Here is a 21,405-nt window from a genome sequence, read left to right as displayed (position 1 = left end):
AAGTAGAATACCTCTGACAACTTTTTTCTTGTGGGACTTCCTCGATGATTTAGAATAGGACGACGCTCACACGGTACGACTTCGCGAACAATTCTGGGACCTTCTTCGCGTCTGAGATCTGGAGCATCATTAAGTTGTTCACCATAAGGAGGGAAGGAGCTTCAGGAACCTCTCTCTCAGCACATTGGGATGCATGGCACGGCAATCCTCGCAGGTCTTGACGTCATGGTCTGGCCCCAGGCCCCCACAGGACAAACCAAATACGGGTCTGTCTCAGATATCTGCCGGTGACAGGCACTGCATGGTTTAAAACAGATTTTCTGGTGGACATCCTACATACCAGGAGACAAAGTCTTAAAAATTCTTTGACAAAAGGTCGAAAAAAGGTCAGTTAAAGAGTGACTGGGAGCAGTGCTCTCCAGATCTGTGCTGATTGGTACGGAAAGAAAAGAACTGATGTCAGCACACTGGAGTGGCGGCCTACATAGGCACCGCGTACATCACTTTTGATGTGGACGCCACCCACTGGCACACAGGGGTACCGCCCACCAAAGGTTTCCAGATCCAGGCTGATATATATAGATCTATTGAGATGGATAGACAGACAGACAAACAGATAGATATGGGGTGGGTGGTGGCCCACTTCAAGAAATAATCACAACCCTGGTCAGGGAGAACAAACCCTCCAAGTCATTAATTAAATTAACATGAAGTCAACAACGTTATTATGCCACAGAGCAGACTGGCTTAACTTAGGACAATGTGTAAAGTTGTAAGCCGAAACAGAGCTAAAATGCTCAATGGGCTAGTGATAGTCAATGGTCGAAGACCAAGACTTAACGCAATTCAGGCTACTATAGAGTGCGGGTCTAATCCACCAACCAGGTTTGTTCCAGTGAAAGAATTTACCTTCTGACTTAGTCTTTTAAGTCCCAAGCCACCAAAGGAGAACACTTCTGAAGCCCCCTGGACATCAAGAGAAGCAATTAGAGACTCACAAGTTGTCAGGCAGAAGCCACCAGCAGGGTCCAATCCGGGTCGAGTTGCCACTGGTCAGTTGGGTACTTACAAGAAAAGGCCTCATGCAGCTCATCGTCTCTCTGTAGCCACACAGAAGGTTAGCCAACTGAGTCCACTTCTTTGTCCGGGGTACAAGAGGGAGCAGATCCAGTCTTTTTGGCTCCTCAGGTCACAGATAGCAGCTCCAGCACTCTTCTGATCTTCCATAGGTCAAGAAAGAATTCAGATGTGGGTGCCTGGAGGGGCCAAATTTATGCTCAGTACCAGCTAGAGGCTACCAAGTTTTACAGTAGTTCCTCTTTGCCTTGCAAACAGGCCAATATGTAATGTGTCAGAGCGTTTTGACGATGGGGAGTCTTTGGCCACACTAACATTGGGCTCTGAGAAGGGAGGGGGAAAATATATATATATATATATATTCCCACATATAACACCAAAATCCAGTTTGAGGCAGGCCCTGTACCCACAAAACCCTCAGAGACAAACTGATAGGACACTAGATTTAAGCTAGCCTGGCTGATGAGGGCTGTTAGCCCGAAACTGGTCCCAGGATGCTTGTGTCCAGTCCAGGGAAGACATGGCTTGGCAGTTCGGACTGGACTGTTCCCATGAGGCACAGGGTCAAGACTGATTTGCATATAGCTGTGTCTTAACTGGGGTGACGAAGTGCGCTAAAGAACAATGATGGATTCAACTCAGATCTGTGACTGGGGGTGAGTGTCTGAAAAGTTTCAGCGCTCCGTCCATCATCTCCTTGTGTTTGCATTGTCTGAATGATCTCACCTTTACTAGCCAGTTGTTTGATGAGGGTAGACATATGTCTCTCTATCTTCTCAAGTGTGCTGCCATAACAGCCAGCCACTTTGTAAATACCCTCAGAGCAGACTTTATCCAAAAGGGTAGAACCCCGCACTGGTAATGTACTTTACCCACCATGAACCTCAGGAACTTCCTGGGTTTGTTGTTCATCAGCACATGCAGGGAGGCGTCCTTAAGGCCTAGGATTGCAATATAGTCTATCGCAGGAACAGGATGGCCTCAGGAAAAGTGACCATTTTGAACTTTTGAATCTTTGTAAATGTGTTTAAGGCACACAAGTTCAGAATGGTTCTGAGAGTATTGTACTTGATTTGGAATAGAGCACCAGCAATAGTGTTCCTTTTTATTTTATTTTCTAATCTTTAAATTCCACATCAAAAAACATCCAGCCAACTCATTTCGTTCAAATAGATAACTTGAACTTCATCAGGGCTTTAACAAGTATGTATAGCATGTTGGAAAATTTCCAATACTTCGTACGATATGTTCATAGAGTTCGTCCTTTGTGTATGGAACGATAAGTAATCGGTGAAAACTTGCTTTAATAATGATCCATACGAATGGCCACGTGTTTGATAGCCTGTCAGTAGTGCCACAAGAGCACAGCAAGCTTTCCTCACGGTAACAGTATTCGCGAGCCAGAGAGTATTATTCAGCTTCGGTACCAGGAAGTAACCAGAGTATACTCGCAGTTTCTCCTCTTTATGTACAGTCTTTTACGCTATCCTTGCTGTACTCATTAGAAATGCTGAGCCCATTAGAAATTATTATTTCCCATTCTTTGAGGAATCCTCCAATTCTTCCTGCTACAGGTTTTGAGTGTAGGGAGCCTGATGATGTCATTTGCTTGGATGCCCTGCTCCTCGCAGAGGGGCACTACTTCCTCTAACATCATCTCAAAAGAGCTATTTTGCTGCGCTGAGGTATTGCCACTGAGGTGGTGCGCTCTGTGTGCTGGTTTGAGAGACAAAGCTGGCATGAGAGGTGACTGACTGTGATTCTCCTCTTACCAACAGTTGTCTTCTTTGTGCAGACCTTCTTCAGAAATGTTTTGAATAGGAGAGCTCCCCTGGCTTTGGCAGCATCTTGGTCCTTCAATTTTTGTGGAAGACCCTCCACTGCTGGGCCAAACAGGTTGCTGCCTGATATGGGCATATTGAGGACTGCTGCTTGTACCTCCTGCTTGAATCCTAAGACTGTTAGCCATGCATCTCTCTTTAAGGTGGAGCCCTCGCACAGCTGTCTGCTTTCTGTACCTGGCACATCTAGTGCTGGCCTGAGGCATGTGTTTGAAATAGCATTGCCTTCTCGGGTAAAATTTTTTCTCTTGATTGTTGTAAGAAAGTGGATTACTTGAGGTGGACCAGTGCTCAACTTAAAGACTAAAGGCCACTACATCACACAAAGTAAATAAACATGTGCTCAACCACTGCTAAGGTGACAAAGCAGTCAGGATTAAATCAAAGGCAATGTGTAAAGTGTTCAGTCCGTACATACAAAGTAGAAAAAATTACACGAAACACAATGGTATTACAAGTTTAACTGGACTAAACGGGTCTGCTGCATTTAATATCATTGATCACAACAGCCAGTTTCTCCTGTATCGGTGACCTGGCAAAGATCATAGCAGGGCGGTAGGACCACCAGCTTTCTGACATAGCCAGGACGGAAGCCTACTTGCTGTGTTGAGATGTCAAATCATCAACTGAGGAGCTTCATGATCAGTGGGTGAAATAGCATTGCATCATCTGGCGTCAAGGAGAGATATTGGTTAAGTCCTTCCACAGGAGATGTTGTAATAAGGAAGCTGCAGTAATCTGTACACGATTAAATGACATTTTTATTGTGTGAATTAGAGGAAAGATATAATAGCCTAAAGGCAAGTGGAGTCAGCAGAATGTGCTTTTGATAAGGTCAGATTACTGTTGAAGAGCACACCTAAATTGCGAAACTAGGCTGGTGCTGGTGGCTGGTCTGTAGAGTCCTATTAACCCCTTCGATGCGGCGCTGATTCCCGCTCAGCGCTGACCGTTTCTTGCGCGGGCGTGGTCATGACGGAACAGTTCCGTCATGAGCACAGCTCAACCGACGCTCATGACGGAACCGTTCCGTCATGAGCACCGAAGGGGTTAATAGAAAGTTAGGAGAGAAGGATAAACTGGGCCTGCTAATAATAGTTCATACTTCTGGTGAAATTAATTAAAGTGTATACAAACTCAGACTTGCTTCAGATAGACATGTACTTGCTGATGGACCCCCTCCAGCTACTAGATTAGCCAATTGTCTTCTTTCAAACAGCACACAGGTGTGTTATCATTTGAGGTAACCAAAATGAGTGGAAAGCCCTCATCTACAATTTACCATTGTGGTTCTAACTCTCTAAGCATGAATATAAAGTTACCAATTGAAAACACCACAGTGTGTCATGCAAATATCCAAGTGACAAATGTATGTACTGTACAATCTGCCTTACGTCACAGAAAGACAATTACTTATTCTCTTTAGTCTTGATACATCTGAATTTCAAAGACAAACAAAAGTGTCTGCGCATTACCCTCCTGTTTGGCATTTTTTCCCCTTGGGACCAAAAACAGCAACTGTATACAGAATAGCCTAATTTGAAGGCAGAAAGTGGGATGAGCTGGCAACACAACCCAGACAGTCGGACCTGACTGAGTTCAGCTATGCATAAAGACTTCTTCGGATAAACATATCCGCTGTCTGAGTCACAGTCCCGACCTTAGTTTACATTAGGTTTGGGCGCGATTACTCCCATGCAACCAGCGACACTCCACCATAGTCACTTTAAGCATTGCACATTATCCAAGAGCAAAACCTGGACGTTATAAAGTGGATAGAGTAAACCTTCAGAGAAAGGAATATGCTACTTACCAGTATGCATCTGTTCTTGGCATGTAGATCTGCAGATCTACACACTGTGCATAGATCGGCATCTGGTGTTGGGCCCGGATGTTGCAGTTGTTTTTCTCTTGTAAAGTCTTTGGAAGTCACGAGGTATGTGACTCCTCCTTTGGATCATATTGCATATGGGCTTCGGCTCCATCCTCAGATTGTTTTTCACCAGCAGGGAAATGGAGTTTTGTAAGAAACAGGAAAGATGCCCATGTGTGCTGTATCTAAATAAGATAAAACTGGAACAGATAAAGGTAGCCGGGGAGGCAGGTGAGCGTGTGTAGATCTGCAGCTCTACATGCCAAGAACAGATGCATACTGGTAAGTAGAATATTCCGTTCGAGGCATATGAGCTGCAGATTACACACTGTGCATAGATTGTGTAGCAGTACCCCTCTTAGCGGCGACCACCAGTATCTGTTGCAGTTGTTTGAAACAGTGTTTTGAGGACAGCCTGGCCCACACTAGCTTCTTGTTTAGTTTGCACATCTACACAATAGTGTTTAGTGAAAGTGTGCGGTGTAGACCATGTAGCTGCCTTGCAGATATCTGAGGGGATGTTCCCTAAAAATGCCATGGAAGCCCCTATCTTAGGTGTAGAGTGGGCTTTAGGGGGAACAGATAGCGTTTGTTTTGCCTTGTGGTAGCAAATCTGTATGCATTTAACAATTGATCTAGCTGTCCCAGATTTGGAGATGGGGTTGCCTTTGTGTGGTGGTGAGAAAGACCCGAATAATTGCTTGGTCTTGCAAAAAGGTTGTGTTCTTTGGATGTAGTAGAGTAACGCTCTTTTGACGTCTAGGGTGTGCAGAGCTCTTTCTGCAATGGTTTGTGGCTACGAGAAGAATACGGGCAGTTCCACAGATTGATTGAGGTGAAAGGGAGAAATGACTTTAGGGAGGAATTTTGGATTAGTGCGGAGAACAACCTTATTATGATGCATTTGCAGAAAAGGTTCTTGAATGGCGAGTGCTTGTATCTCACTGACCCTTCTGAGGGAAGTAATGGCTACAAGGAAAGCTGTTTTCCATGTTAAAAATTGAAGCTTGCATTTATGTAGAGGTTCGAATGGAGGCCCCATTAGTCTTGTGAGAACGATGTTTAGGTCCCACACCGGTGAGGGTGGCACTCTAGGGGGAATTATTCTTTTGAGGCCTTCCATGAAGGCTTTTATGGCAGGTACTCTAAAGAGGTATAGATGCTGTCTATTTTGTAGATACGCTGCTATGGCAGCAAGGTGTAGTCTAATAGACGAGTAGGCTAGGTTGCACCTTTGTAGGTGTAGTAAGTAGCCTGTGATGTGTTGGATTGACACATCCAAGGGATTGATAAAATCACGAATTGTTTCCACTTGGCTGCGTAGCAAGCTCTAGTGGTAGGACGTCTAGCTTCTTTAATGACGTTCATACAGTCAGGGGGAAGATTAGGGTAGCCAAATTCTAGGATTTCAGGAGCCAGATCGCAAGGTTGAGCTGAGCTGGGTCCGGGTGTCTGATCTCTCCATGGTTCTGGGTTAATCGGCGTGGAGTGAGGTGTAATTTTTGGTGCGGAACTACGGAGAGTTCCAGCAATGTGGTGTACCACGGTTGTCTGACCCAAGTTGGAGCAACTAGGATGAGAGTTAGGGAGTGTTGCTGTAGTTTGCGCACCACTAATGGAATGAGTGGGAGAGGCGGAAAAGCCTACGCAAATTTGCCGGACCAGTTCATCCATATCGCATTGCCGTTGGAACACGGGTGTGGATATCTGGCGGCGAAGCTTTGGCATTTGGCGTTTTCGTGGGTGGCGAAGAGGTCCATTTGTGGTTGCCCCCACATTTGAAAGAATGGTTGAAGAACTTGTGGATGAAGTTCCCACTCGTGGATTTGTTGAATTTGACGGCTCAACAGATCTGCAATGGTGTTTTGGACTCCTGGGACATGTTGTGCTAGGAGAGAGATGTTTTGAGGTATGGCCCATCTCCATATGGTCTGTGCTTGCTGAGAGATCTGCAGAGAGTGTGTGCCGCCTTGTTTTTGGATGTAGTACATTGCGGTCATGTTGCCTGTGCGGACTAAGACAGCCTTGTCTGAGACGTGTGTTTGAAAGGCTTTCAGGGCTAGAAATATGGCCAGTAACTCCAGATGGTTGATGTGGAGTAACGTTTGTTGAGGTGTCCACCTGCTCTGCATGGTGTGATGCAGTAGATGAGCTCCCCAGCTGGAGAGCGATGCGTCCACTGTTAGAACTATTTGAGGAACCGGCTCTAGGAACTGTCGCCCTTTGGAAAGGTTTTTGGTGGTTCACCACTGCAGAGAGAGATGGGCACGACCGTCTACCAACACCAGATCTGTTAGCTGACCTGGAGCCTGGTTCCACTGGCGTGCTAGGCACTCTTGGAGAGGACGCATCTGGAGTCTTGCATGAGGCACTATGAATATGCAAGAGGCCATCATCCCTATAATTTGCATAAACACACGGGCTGGAAGTGAGTGTTGAGGTTGAAATTTGGCACGAAGAGCTTGTATGCTTGCTATCCGGGCAGGGCTGGGGTAGGCTAACGTTTTTGAGGTGTCTATGGTGGCACCAAGGTATTGTTGTACGTGGGAGGGATTCAGATGGGACTTGGCGTAGTTTACTGTGAAGCCCAGGTCGTGAAGTAGTTGGATCGTGGCGTGAGTGTGTTGTACATACTGGTTGTATGAGCTGGCTTTTATAAACCAGTCGTCTGGATATGGGAAGACGTGGATGTGTTGTCTTCTCAGGTGTGCTGCCACTACTGCTAGGCACTTGGTAAACACTCTTGGGGCTGTGGTGACTCCGAAGGGGAGTACTTTGAATTGGTAGTGGTGACCGTCCACTACGAATCTGAGAAACTTCCTGTGAGCGGTGTGAACGGGAATGTGGAAATAGGCATCCTTGAGGTCTATGGTGGTTAGGAAGTCGTTTTGTGAGAGCAGAGGAAGCACCTGCTGGAGTGTGACCATGTGAAAAGGGTCTGAGTGTATGTATTGGTTTAGGGGTCTGAGGTCCAGAATGGGCCTGAGAGAGCCGTCCTTTTTTGGTATGAGAAAATATAGGGAGTAAACTCCCTTATTTTGTTGGTGGGCAGGAACTAGTTCTATTGCATTTTTTTGTAGGAGGGAGATTACCTCCTGCTTTAGAAGTGACAAATGTTCCTGTGACATTGGGCGCTGTTTGGGTGGAATGGTTGGAGGGTGGGGGGGGGGGGGGTAGATGTTAGCTCTAGACAGTAGTCTGATTGGATTATTTGTTGTACCAATCTGTCTGAGGTGATGGTAGCCCAGACAGGAAGGAAATTGTGCAGTCTGCCCCCGACTGGAGTGGAATAGTCTGGGGGAAGTGGAGGGAAGTCACTGGGTGGGGGTGGAGGCAGAGCGGGAGGTGTTGGTTTTGCCTCTGCCTTTGTTATTGTTACCTCTGTAACTGCCTCTTAGATAACCCCTAGTGAAGGTGGATTGGGTAGCGGTTTTGTAGGAAGTGAAGGCGCTGTCGGAGGAGTAGCCTCTGGTGTTGCTTCTAAAGGAGGAACGGCGAAAGGAGCGCCTGGGAGCTTGCGACTGCAAGGCTCCCATAGATTTTGCCGTGTCTGGTCCTAATGTCGATATAGCCCTCGAAAAAATGAAGGACACAAACAGATGTTTCTCATCAAAGGGTTGGTTGAGGATGGAACTTTGAGCCTCAGGTTTGAAACCTGAGATGTGTAGCCAAGCATGCCTACCCAGAAGGGTGCTGTTATTAATTGTCCTGGAGGCGGTGTCAGCAGCATCAAGGGCACAACGAATGGAAGTGTTTGTAATGTTTTTGCCCTCTTGAATCAATTTGTTGGCCTTAGGTTTATATTGATCAGGGAGGTGTTGCAGGATTTTCTCCAGCTCATCATAATGTGCCCTGTCTCATCTGGCTAGGAGCGCTTGGGAGTTAGCGATACGCCAGATGTTGGCCGCCTGAGACGCCATCCGTTTGCCAGAGGCGTCTAGGAGTTTAGACTCCTTATCTGGTGGTGGTGCCTCACCTGATGCCTGGGAATTGGCATGTTTCCTCGCATTGGAGACTACCAGGGAGTCTAGTGGCGCGGGGCCTTTAATATAGGGTGGGTCTGTTGGGGCGGCTATATATTTTTTCTCAATACGTGGGTTAATGACCCTGGCCCTAACTGGGTCTTTAAAAACCTCTGGTGCTTGCTTAACTCCCTTAAGCATCGGCAGGATTGAGTGCAGTGTCGAATGTATCTAAGAGGAAGTCCTCCTCTACGGGGTCTGTGTGGAGATCAACCCCGTGGTAGCAGGCAGCCCTATGGAGTAGTTGGTTAAAGCCCATATTATCCAGGGGAGGGGGGGGGGGGGGGGTCTAGAAGAGTAAAGCTCGTCCTGCGGGGCGTTCTGGACGTCTGAGATATTATAGTCGTCCCATGGGTCTGGGGAGCCTGTAGGGGTAGGGTTCCCTGTTGGTTGGTTGTCTGCCCCATCCCCTGTGTCGTAGATAATGTCATCATCATCCTCATCTGGAGATGGTGCAGGAGAATGGTGAGGGGGAGGAGGAGGAGGTGGTGAAGGAATCCTTAAAGGGGAGGTGGCAAGTCTCTCCTTTCTGGTGGTGGAGCTGGTGCAGGCTTGTCCAGTGGTCTTTTTCTGGTGCTAAGCGACAAATGACCAGTCTTTGGATCTTTTACGAGGGTTTTTTGGTAAGGATCGGTTCGAAACAGTTAGTCTGTAAGGGGCAGATCCTTCAGTGCCGATGGTGTCGGAGCCGTGGGTTTTTTCGGCATCGTTTCGGCACTGGTTCTTGGTTTCGAACTGTGGGGTTTAGCAGTGTCTTTTGACTTCCTCGGTTCCAAGGTGGCTTTCAGCTTCGAGGTTTGGGAGTCGAGGCTTTTGGGCTTCTTGCTCGGCTTCGAGGGTGTTATCTGTGCCGAGGAGCCGGTGCAAGTCTTCGGCGCCAAGAGCTTCAGTGTCAAGCTCGGCACGGACGAGGAAAAGGGCGTTTTCTTTTTCGGTGCCGATGAGGTTTTTTCGGCACCGAGGGTAGGCGGGCTCGAGCCGGAGCTGCCTGAAGGCTTGATGGGCTTCTTAACCAGGCCTGGAAGCGAGGTATGGGAAGCAGTCTTTTGGTGCATACCTAGGCCCGAAGGCGTGACCAAAGCCTTTTTCAATGGCGTGGAGGGGGGTTTAGGGTCGGGGTCGACGTCTGTACTCATGTCCCTCTGTGCCGGAGTAATGTCCTCGGAGTCGTCCGCTTCGGAGGCGCTGACGAGACCTTCTTCGGTGTGCTGCTGTTCCGGGACATAGGCGCCTTCTTCGAAGATGTCGTCGGGGATCGAAGTCGACGAGTGTGCCATTGTTCTCCTTGCTAGTCGGTCCTGGATCATCATCTTCGATCGGAAGGAGGCGCAAGCTGGACAGTCCCGTGCCTCGTGTTTTGGGGAGAGGCAGAGGTTGCACACCTCATGGAGGTCGATGTGGGGAAACTTCGACCCACATCAAGGACACTTCTTAAATGGAGTCCTTTCCATCAGCCAAGACCGGAGCCCAGGTAGGTCAAAGGCCTTCGTCGATGACCGGAATCGAAGACTTAGATTGTTGAGAGTCACGTCGAGTGTTGGAGAACGCGATCGAGACAATACCGTTGAAGGGGGGAGGATTGCGAGCCGAACAGGAAAACTGGAACGGTTCGGAACTGGAGCGCGTATAACACATCCGAGTCCGATGGCGGAAAAAAAACAATCTGAGGATGGAGCCGAAGCCCATGCGCAATATGATCCAAAGGAGGAGTTACATACCTCGTGACTTCCAAAGACTTTCCAAGAGAAAAACAACTGCGACATCCGGGGCCCAACACCAGATGACTATCTATGCACAGTGAAATCTGAAGCTCATATGCCTCGATCAAGAAGTTTCTCTATGCCACACAGGGTTTAAATTGACATGGCAAACATAAAAATAAGACAACGAAACAATCACTACTATCTATATAACAATGGGAACAAAATGACTCTACAGAAGCCTAATTATACCAAATTGATTTCCAGGTGATTGTAGCAGAAGAAAACACCTTACATTTAAGTTCATGCTATGCCTAAAATGGGTTAAATGTAATTATTCTGTAACTACATAAACAATGCAATCAACTGGTTTAAATAGTTCTCCATTGGATTAAACCAGGATGTCAAGATGGGGTTACTCAAAAGCTGTATAGTACCTTAAGAAGCTGCTTCCCAACAGTAGGGCTCATCTTTTCATCCACCATGAGGATAACAATCCCTCTTTCATCCATGCCTCGTCTGCCGGCTCGACCAGACATTTGAATGTATTCACCAGATGAGAGCTATAGATTAGAGTCACAATAATACAGTGGTTAAACTAACGTCTGCCTTAAAATCAAGGTAAAAGAAAAAAAATGCATTTACCTGTAACTACAGTTATCTAGCATTTGTATCATTCATTGTCTTACATTCTTTAATTAGTTCCCAACCTCAAACAAGGTATCCTTTATAATCAATGTTAACATAGCAGTCTACACATATACTCAAAAACTGAAAAAGCCATAGACCAGGTGTAGACTAGCCCAAACTAAGGCAAATTAGTTGGAGATGCAGAGCTCCACTCCCTCCCACACGCTCAGCTTTTCTAAGCGCATACAATAATACACATGTACATATATAGCCTTAGAAAGGATGGAGGGAGGGTCGCATTTAAATCTAAGATAGATATCAACGCTGAAGAACTATAATTACAGGTCAACATGTTTCTTCTCCAGCGTCAGATCTTTTGTAGATTTACATGCTTTAATTTAGATGAGCAAAGGAGTTTTCAATCAAGAGGATGATGAGAAACGGCACACCTTAATGAAAGATTGTGTGGAGTCGCCTGAGCAATTACGGTCTCCAATTTGAAATAGATATCCAAGCATGTAATATTTCATAAAGGTGTGTGCCAATGCCCACATCAGTGAGTGGCATCCTTGCAACCAGCACCGCTGTGGCTGCAATGCCTCCTATCGAATGTGCTCCCACCCTGCACTGTAATGGTCTGCCTCCATTTGAATGGCAGAATCTGAAGAATGAAAATGTCCAGCATGAAATACTTTATTCATCATCATTCTTTGTTCAATCATCAAATAACCATAAAAGTTACAATAAAACATAATGCACACTTCCATAATACATTAAATGTTGCTCTGACAATCAGTGATATATATCAAAAAAGGCTCAAGGTAAATATTGAATAAGAAGAATTCCTAATGCATTTGTTGTCTTCAAACGTATTGCACACTGCATAAAAGTTGCAGTAAAAAAGTATAGCTTCGATGCTGGTAAAGATTACAAGAACATGGCTGCCCTATATGTTCTAAAATTGGCCTGTTTTAAAGGGGGTAAAATAAGCAACTTTTTCAGTGTAAAATAAAACTTGCAAAATAGGATAAAGTGCAATGTGACTTCTGCAGAGCAGTCATCACATAGACAGACAGGTAAATTAGTGATCTAGGTGCCCCTCACAGGGGAGGCTACAAGAAAGTGTACAATATTCAGCCTAAGTCTTGTTAGCAAAAACCTTTGATGCATATGGCTGAAACAAATTAGGTGAGGTTCAGTGCTAGGAGTAGTGGAAATTGAAGCATGGACCACAACAGTGGAATTGCCAGCGTTCTTGTACAATCTGTTGTAAGCGCATTTAGCAAGAAATATTTCCCTCAATAATTTAACGAATCGAATAACAAGATGCCAAGTTTTCAAAAACTCAGATAACTCCAGACTAATACAGGTATTGTGTGTGTATATATATATATATATATATATATATATATATATATATATATATATATATATATATATATATATATATATATGAAATCCAAGGAATTTTTAGACCACGCTTAAATTCAAGACTGCCAGCTAGAAGAGTCCGATTGAATAATTGAATATAGATTCTCCCTCGGTCCATATCTTCAACCATAATAAAAGTGGTTGCTTTTAATAAAGCCATTCTAAAACCTCTCCAGTCCAAGGAGATCATTAATGCCCCATAAACAGCATTTGGGCCGCACTTAGACTTGAAGATTCTCAGAAATTCTCTGATAGGTTTGCTTCCCAACCTATTCGCAAAGCTAAGGACCGCCTTTGCGCTTCTTCCCAGAGTAGCTGCTCTTGTTTTCAGAGTACCTCAGGAGAATTTATCATCAAATAGGATTCCCACATTTTATTTATTATTCACTGAAAAAACTGTCATTCTTTTCCCGAGAACCATACACCATTGTGTTATTTTTGCTTGATTTACAATAAGATCTACTTCAGTCATAAAAGCACAAAAATGAGCAAACAATTACTGCAACCCAATAGCAGTTCTGGCCAATAAGACTCATCAGCATAAATCAGAGCCGGAACACTGCGATTTCCTACCCAGGGGTAGTCAACATTAGTCTCTCGCGTTTCTCAAAGCCATTAGCACACAGTGAAAAAATTGAAAGGAGCTAGAACGCAAACCTAGCGTACGCCTCTAGTGAGCTTTAAGCCTTCTGTTTTCTCCCCACCAGGGCCAAACCTCAAGCTTGCAGTCACTTCTAGGTGTAACTCCCTCAGTAAAGTGACAATACTCCTCTCTACCCAAAGTTCAATCATACTGATCCAGAGCTTTGACCTGTTGGCTGAGTCAAATGCCGAGCTGAAATCCATTAAAGATAGACATAGCTCTGCTTCCTTGGCCATTGTGCATTTATTACAAATAATTATGATTCACAGTCTGCCAGAAGAGTACTTCATTGTTAAATAGGGTCACCTTTATCCTTGTTGCAAAATGATGCTAAAAGCTGATATGATTAGTGGAATGTACTTGTTCAGTCTATGTAGAATTTTAGGCAATGGTTAATATCTTGTGTACACTATCATTTCTGCCTCAGCGGACTGCTAAGTGAAGATATCTGCAAATGGACTTTTTATTTTAAGAGGAAGGCACTTTTGGAATAAATTGAGGATTGGGGTTTACCGCAATCTGGTCCTCAGAAAACTTTAGAAATAGAGCTCTTACTGAAAGGTATTTAATTTTCCACAATTATATGGTGAAGAATTATGCCAGAAGCAAAGCAGTTTTTGATTAAACATCTGCAAAGAAGATGTGCGACTATGTTCAAAAGGGCCTCTCATGAGGGCCCCAATATTCTGTTGGCTTACTAAACAGGTAATTGTTTAAAACACATATAAAACATCCTGAATACACATTTAATAAATTTGATGAGCCTAAAGGAATCCAGAGAAGGAAATTGCAAATATCTGCATATGGGTACTAAACGGATATTTACATTCGAGTACAAAAGACATGACTCAGCCAAATGAAGTAGGTAAGGCAAGAAATCTTTAGGCTCAATCTGAAGCCAATTTAAATTGAGCGCTTTTGAACAGATTCAAACCTACACTTGAGAAATTACGTTTTATTAGTGGATTTAGCTTTCGTTTGGTTCACTGGAGTTACAAAACGTTCTAGAACTAGAGTTCCCATATTTGGAACACACATTCTAACTGTCACAATGTATTTCCCACTCATGACAGGCAGTTTTTGTTATACTAGGGGCATGTATCCACATGTTGCGAATTCCTGACACATGCTGGACTATCAAAATGACAATGTGGTGCAAACGCACTGCCATAGTTGGTGCACTTTCTGTAAAAGATATTGAAATGATCTTTCTGCTTGCTTGACCATGTAGGGTTGTCGTAAGGGTATTTTCTTATCAGCATCTCTTGATTTGGACAAGTGGCAATAACACTTTAAATGCCAGTTATGTCGTCAAATAAAGTTGTGGATTTTGAATCAGCAAATCCTGCCCCTTGAATTAATTCTCTTCTATTACTACTGCAACTAGTTAGCTAATTCGTAAAGAAGGGCACACAAGGAAGCATGTACACATCATGCACAGCAGCATGCCATGCCTTGAATTTTTATACAAATATCCTGGGCTAAGGTCCTAAGACTCTTGCCACTCATGAGAGGGAAGCACATTAATTGTATCTGAATAATCTGTGTTCCCAAAAACAACATCTCTTGTAAGAAAAAGAATAGATTTCATACCATCCAGAGTCAAACTGAGCTGATTTAACAGAATGAGAGTCTTCCGAGCTGCATTGTTTACCTCTTATTTTGTGGGTGCCATGTGTAGAATCCTATGTGCCCCTATTCCTTGTGTATGTCTAAGATGGAGCCTGGACTGCTGAGAGTGAATGATGTAATAGAATGTTGGTGTGTGGCCTGGAGTGGAAGCTAGGAGAGAGAAACAGTTGGAGGGAAGATGGGGCCCTGCCTGCTGTTGCATTAACATAAGGGCCTAACCAGAAATAAATGCCTCTAGACTGTTGTATAAAGACCTGACCATCTAACCAACATTTTTGGGCATGTTGTTATGGACATGTGTGATAATGCAGGAACACACTAGTGGCCACAAGGAGCCATTTCTGGCAGACGAGGCCCGTCATGAGAAGGATGATGGCCATGTGACTAGTTTGTGACTGCTCACATTCAAATTCAAGAGCAAACGGTGTCAGTTCAAGCTGCTGAACAGGAGGAGCCCAGTGAGAAGTGTGGGCAAGACCTGGCAAGGTCAAGAAGCCAGATCAGGGAGTTATAAACTGAGGTGGTGTGCCTCCGTGTATAGTCACCAGCTTAAGGACAATGACAATGAGCCAGTGTTCTAAGGACAGTGCTGTGGAGACAGTGGGAATAGGCAGGAAATCTTTACAGTAAGTATACCTCTAAAATTATCCATGGAGCTTCAGGAAGTAATACATTAAACACTGGCAAAAGGAGAATCTTTGATGAGTGTGCAGTATGATTTCTCATTTAAGGGGATCACTAAGTAGGACCCAAGCTCACTGAGCAACTGGAATCAAGCTGCACCCAACTGATGAGGCCCAATCAGGGCAAAACTGGTCTTCAGTTGCTTGTGTTCCAGGTTAGGAGGTCCAGGCAGCTCATGCTGGAATGTTCCTACAGGAGCAGGGTCAATACGGATTTAAATATGGCTGGGTCTAAACTGAGGTGGCAAGGTGTTCAATAAAATGACGGACTGGGGTGCGGTTCGAGTAATTTCCAGTGGCTGAGATTAATCCATTTATCATCCTTTTGTATACTTTTGTTTTCACTGTTTAACAGGAATAATGGGGAGCTTAATGTCTAGATCAGTCGCAATGGTTCTGCGATTCATATTTGTTGCTTTTGCGTGTATGCATGGGTACTGGAGAGTTTAACAGATTTTTGTTTGGGAGAATGCGTAAGCTAGAAACGGAGATTGAGCAATTATGAATGATTCTCCCTGTGTTTCATATGTTTTTCTCCATTCCCTGTATGTCTTAGCTGGTGCATTGGAATGCGGAGAATGAATAATGAAATAGAATGTTGGTGTGTGGCCTGGAGAGGAAGCTAAATGATAGGGACAGCTGGAGAGAAGATGGAATTCTGACAAGCCATACCTGCTGTTGCTAAAACAAAGAAGTTACCTCCTACCTAACTGGATCGCAACTCTAGTAAGAAGACTTCAACATCTTGATGAGCCAGTCATCCAAGCAAGGGGAGGCCAGACCCGCACACCAAGAATACATAGATGTGCTGCCAGAGGTCTAAAAAATGCTACGAAGCTATCTGCACCATTTTAGAAGCACTCTTCTTGACAACCGGCAAAAAGTAGAGTCACCGAGTAAGGTATCATCTGACAGTAATCTGTTAATAAGTCCATAAAAACAGAAATGTTGTGCCATAATTATCATAGCACGTTAGGGTGGCTAAAGCCCTAGCAATCGTTGCTGATTTGGCTGTATATACGCCAACACGCTTGCCTGTGTCTACAACTCCGGTCATTCCCCGGTCACGTCGTGCATGGAGGTGCAAGTTTCTGTGACTGACACTGCTCCGCTGCCAGGATCAACGAATAAGTCTTAATTTGATTTAATTTAGTCCATATCCTCATACGTTTGTTCCATAAACTCACAATGCTGGCTCATCATCTTTAGAGGAAATTTGCATTAACTGCTCCTCAGCTTCCTCAATCATCATCATCTAGTAGCCTTGGCACAGACTCCTGTGTCAGTACCATGCTCTTCGACCGCTATGTACATTGTATTATAAGAGCTAGGTGCTTTACTGTACTTCGGCTCTCATCAGCTGTCTTTGTACAGCGCTCCGATACCTTAATGGTCATTGTTCGTGCTTTATATTACACTATAAATAAATTAATACATTAAAAAAAATAATCAACAGGGCTGTTCACAGTGTGTGCCTGAAGAGACAGCGGGGCGAATGCTGCTGCCCAACAAGGTTTGAGAGACCCCTTCGAAGAAATTATTGATGATCGACCGCTGATCTTTTGAATCTTGCAGGAAGCTGCCTCTTTACATACTATACCAAAGTAAGGTATAGTGTGCACAGAGTCCAGTGGAACCCCAAAGGTAGGCAGAGGTAAAAGTAGATAATACCTTACTCTCTTTGTGGTAGGGTGTGCGAGCAGTATGGCTTTATCAGAGGGCAGTGTTAAGCAATTATTGTACACACTCAGGCAAGAAATTATGTCACACACTCAAAGACTAAACTCAGACCAATTTGTTTGTATAAAAATATCATTTAGTTATTTTACTTCTGGAACCAAACCAGACCAGGCCCGGAGCAGGTAAGTGAAATAATACTTGGCAGGTATCTTGCAGTTGAAATACAATTGCAATTTGGATGCAAATGGTTTGTTTAAGGTAAGTCAACAGTCAAAACTAATTTACAGTTACTTTTGAGAATGTTTTGTACGTTACTTTTCAGATTACTATTTAAGTTACTTTTTCTACTCAGTGTGATATGCTTAGATATCACACTGGGACATTTTCTAGAGAAAAGGTAAGTAATTCAGTTTTTTTTTTTACATTTTGCAGTTTCTTAGGGTTTCATACAAACAACTCCATACTTTTCACAGAAAAGCAGTCAATGCAGTCCTATGGGAGAAAACAATACTAGTGGTTTATTGCTAAGTACTTAGGTTTTGGAGTTGATATTCTGGGGTTAGAACCAGGGTTCCCCCAGGGTCGAGAATGCACTCTTAAAGCACCCTCAGAGGCATTAGGGCGGCTGGGTGCAGAGTGCTGAGATCTCATGTTATCCAATGGGGGATAGGGTGCCTCTAGTTGGTGGCAGCTCACGAGCAAGCCACAAGTTTGTGGGAGCAAAGCGCCTGCGGTTTAGCTCATGGGAAAGGGGGATCCGAGTTAGCAGACAAGGTGCACCCACAGCAGCATGGGCAGCTGGGTGCAGAGTGCTGATTTGGCGTTGGTGCCCTGTTTTCAATGAGAGTTGCCGGTTTTGGATTTTGGCTGCAGGCGTGGTCCAGGAAGAGTTCCGGGAGGAACAGCTGGGCAGGTAAGTTGGAGAGCTCAGGGACGTAGGTGAACCTTGGGTTCTCTTCTCCCGGGCTGCTGGATGCAGGGGGTGTCTTTTGAGGTCAGATTTTCACCTTACTGGGCCACTCGAGGTTGGGGGGGGGGGGGGGGGGGGTTGGGAGGGAGGGGGGATTTCTCCATACAGAGGCTGCAGGCAACTTCTGGGAGTCCTCAAGGGGTCAACCCACGATGGACTCAGACTCTGGGCCTCGAGCCATAAGCGTTGGGTGCAGTGGTGGTTCCAGGCGTCGGGTTTCTTTGTCCTCAGCAGGGTCCGAGTCTTGCTTTGGGGATTCTTTTGAACAGAGCTTCTGTTCACAGGGGATCCGGTCTTTGTGGAAGGCAGTCAGTCCTCCCAGGGGTTCTGGAGGTCGCTGGCTGCGGGACAAAGACTTTTGGTGCAGGATCTCTGGAAACTGCTGACGGCCTGGTAGGGTTGGGGCAAAGTCCGTTCTTCTCTGCAGTCTCCTCTCCTTGGCGTCTTCTTTCGTCCTTCTTCGTAGGTTGCAGGAATCTGTCTTCTTGGTTCAGGGCTGCCCCCTAAAGATTGCATTTAGGGTGCATTTTAGGGGTCTCCGGGTCAGTAACCTATAGGCTACTGACCTTAGCGTGACTACCCACTTGGAGTGCTCACCCCACGTGGAGGAGTGGGCACAAGCCCTAATACTGATTGGAGAGTGCCCGACATCTACAAGATGGCAGGCACTAAAGAGTGGGCTTCACCTCGCCTCTCCCACCTGAGGGGTGGGGTTAGCAGAGGTGGGCACACCTTCTGGGCTATGCTAATTTTTCCTGCCTGTCTTCCTGCCGAAAAGGTGTGGGGGGGGGGGGGGGGGGGCAGGAAGGTGGCCTGCTCCTGATAGTTGGAGAGGCTGGGGGGCATGTTACAAATGCGGCAAGGCCCTTGAAGCTCCCCTGCTACAGATGGCTCTTCCCGGACTGGGGGAGGTGTGACCACCCCTGCCCAGGAAAGGCTTTGTTTCTGGGCTCAGGGAGTGGAGGCTCCCACCCTAGGGGGCCAGAAACATGTCTCGTTGTGGCAGTCTGGTGTGTACCAGTCAGGGAACCCACCAGAGGCTAGTCATTTTTCAGGGGGCATCTCTAAATGCCCTCTGAGTGCACTGTATAATAAATCCCACACTGGCATCAGCGTGGGTTTATTATGCTGAGAAGTTTGATTTGATACCAAACTTCCCAGAATTCAGTAAAGCCATTATAGTGCTGTGGAGTTCGTAATGACAAACTCCCAGACCATATACTGTTTTATGGCTTTACTGCACTTACATTGTCTAAAAGTGGACTTGGACACTGTAAGGGGTACAGTGCTCACGCAACTGCACCCTCACCAGTGGTATAGTGCACACAGCTAGAGGGGGTGTCTTACCTTTACCATAGGCAGTGGGTTGCAGGCATGGCAAACAGGTATGTGTGCCATATCGACTTCACTTTTCTCTGCACCAAAACACGCAGCCTGCAATGGCAGTCTCTGTGTGTTAAGGTACAGAACCTCTAAGGGTAGTACAATATGTGCTGCAACCCTTAGAGGCCTTCCTTGATCACAGTGCCCTTGGTACCCATGGTACCTTTTTACCTTGGGTCTTTTACAAGGGACTTACATGAGTCCAGAGAGTTGCCAATTGGGGGTACAAAGGTACAGAAAGAACACAGGCTCTGGGAACCTGGTTGGCAGGGACCCAGGGCACATTAAGTCAAGGAGCATCAGAAATCTGGCAAAAAGTGGGGGGGTTACGGCAACAGAAACCCAGCTTCCTACAAATCCTGACTATGTTAGAAGGCTCATTATCTCCTGCACCAGACATTTAGTCCTTCGAGGCAAAACCAGAAGTCATCTCACTGGTAGAGGATAACTTGACAGGATCTTTTAAGTCAGCATACAATTTTTGCTTCTTGGTCTTCGAGGCGGGTTCTAGGGGAGCACTCTTAAAAGATTCACCACCAGGAGAAGATGCCTTCAATGCCAAGATGGGAACACCTTTTCTATCTTGTCCTGAAGCTGAGGTACTTGAAGTTTTCACGGGATGGAAATGCTTGTGAAGATATAGGAGGCATTTTGTGGGTGGGCAATCCACATAAAATTTCCTGGCTCAAAAATAATCACAAGAGTTGAAAAGGCTTTTCATTTTGGGAGTGGCCTGTCACGGTGACAATATACAGATTTCTGGTATCAGTCACCCAATCATAAAAAAAGTTTAAGACTCCTACTGCAGGAGGGATTGAAGGATAAACGACAGACAACAAGTAGAATTTCACTAGGAAAAAAACAAATCACTTCTACATAGGAGTAGAGGACCCCCGTCCATTCACCAGTGGTAGAAAATTTGAATAGATAACTGGTAGGCTTAGCTATATATTGGCCCAAGTTCTGTCACAAAATGAGGTGGATAGACTACATATAGTTTATGGCAGTTTCAATGTTTTCAATGTTGTTTGAATGCATGTGTACACTGCTTTATTAACATTTTGAGTACCAAGGGTTCCTAGCCCGAAATCTGGTAATTCAAGACTCTACGAAAGATCCTGTGGTGGTGAACAACAAGTTCCTAACCTTTAGTAACGCTCTTTCAGATTGATACTCTAACTGCAGATTCCTCACCTTTAGAATATTCTCAAGTGCTAGGTTAGGCACAAGCACCAGGCTGAGTCCAAAATATGTCTCTCAAACAATGATCCCAAGGGGCGCTAAGTGGTGCTGTGCGGATCCACACTTATTCAATACCGCTTTGGTAAAGACACATTGAAGTCACATATAAGACCCACCCCTGTGCATGTACGTTTTTTATTTCTCTCTTCCCACGTCCACCGAAGCGGAGTGTACATAATTTGTGATGCAGTGTGCGGGTACTTGGGAACTTTTTAGATGTTAAATAGACCAACACCACAGAATGGGGAGGTGGGAGGGCAGTGAGGAAGCTACAGTTAGATAAAGGTGAAGAAAAAGCATTAAAGAAGGTAAGTACCTTGTTCTTCTGATGAATACTTCTAACCACAAATATCTCACCTTACAATAACTACCAATGCAGTACCTTCCTATGAGGAAGGTCTGTTGAGTGGACTCCAGCCAGAAAGTCTTACAAGACCGAGTGGACGAAATATCCTTCCTGCCAGACAGGCAGTAGTGGTTTGTCAATGCACACGCAAGTGCCCATGTCACAGCCAGGCAGATGTCAAGGACAGGAAATACGTGTGCCAACACAGTGGTTGTAGCCTTAGCCCTGGTGGAATGGGCTCTCAGGCCTTCC

At 45.2% G+C, this 21,405-nt stretch overlaps 1 protein-coding gene across 1 annotated transcript in view; it reads right to left on the bottom strand.

Moving 5' to 3' along the window:
• MTREX (Mtr4 exosome RNA helicase) overlaps positions 1–21,405 on the bottom strand; it is a 780,177-nt gene that overhangs the window by 371,277 nt on the left and 387,495 nt on the right. Inside the window, exon 15 of the mRNA XM_085631304.1 lies at positions 10,951–11,076. Within this exon, the coding sequence (XP_085487430.1) occupies positions 10,951–11,076 (126 nt within the window). The remainder of the gene's footprint in view (positions 1–10,950; positions 11,077–21,405) is intronic.

The sequence above is a fragment of the Triturus cristatus genome, chromosome 2_1, assembly GCF_964204655.1.
Source record: "Triturus cristatus chromosome 2_1, aTriCri1.1, whole genome shotgun sequence".
Lineage (NCBI taxonomy): Eukaryota > Metazoa > Chordata > Amphibia > Caudata > Salamandridae > Triturus > Triturus cristatus.
This window is presented reverse-complemented; position numbering and strand designations above follow the sequence as displayed.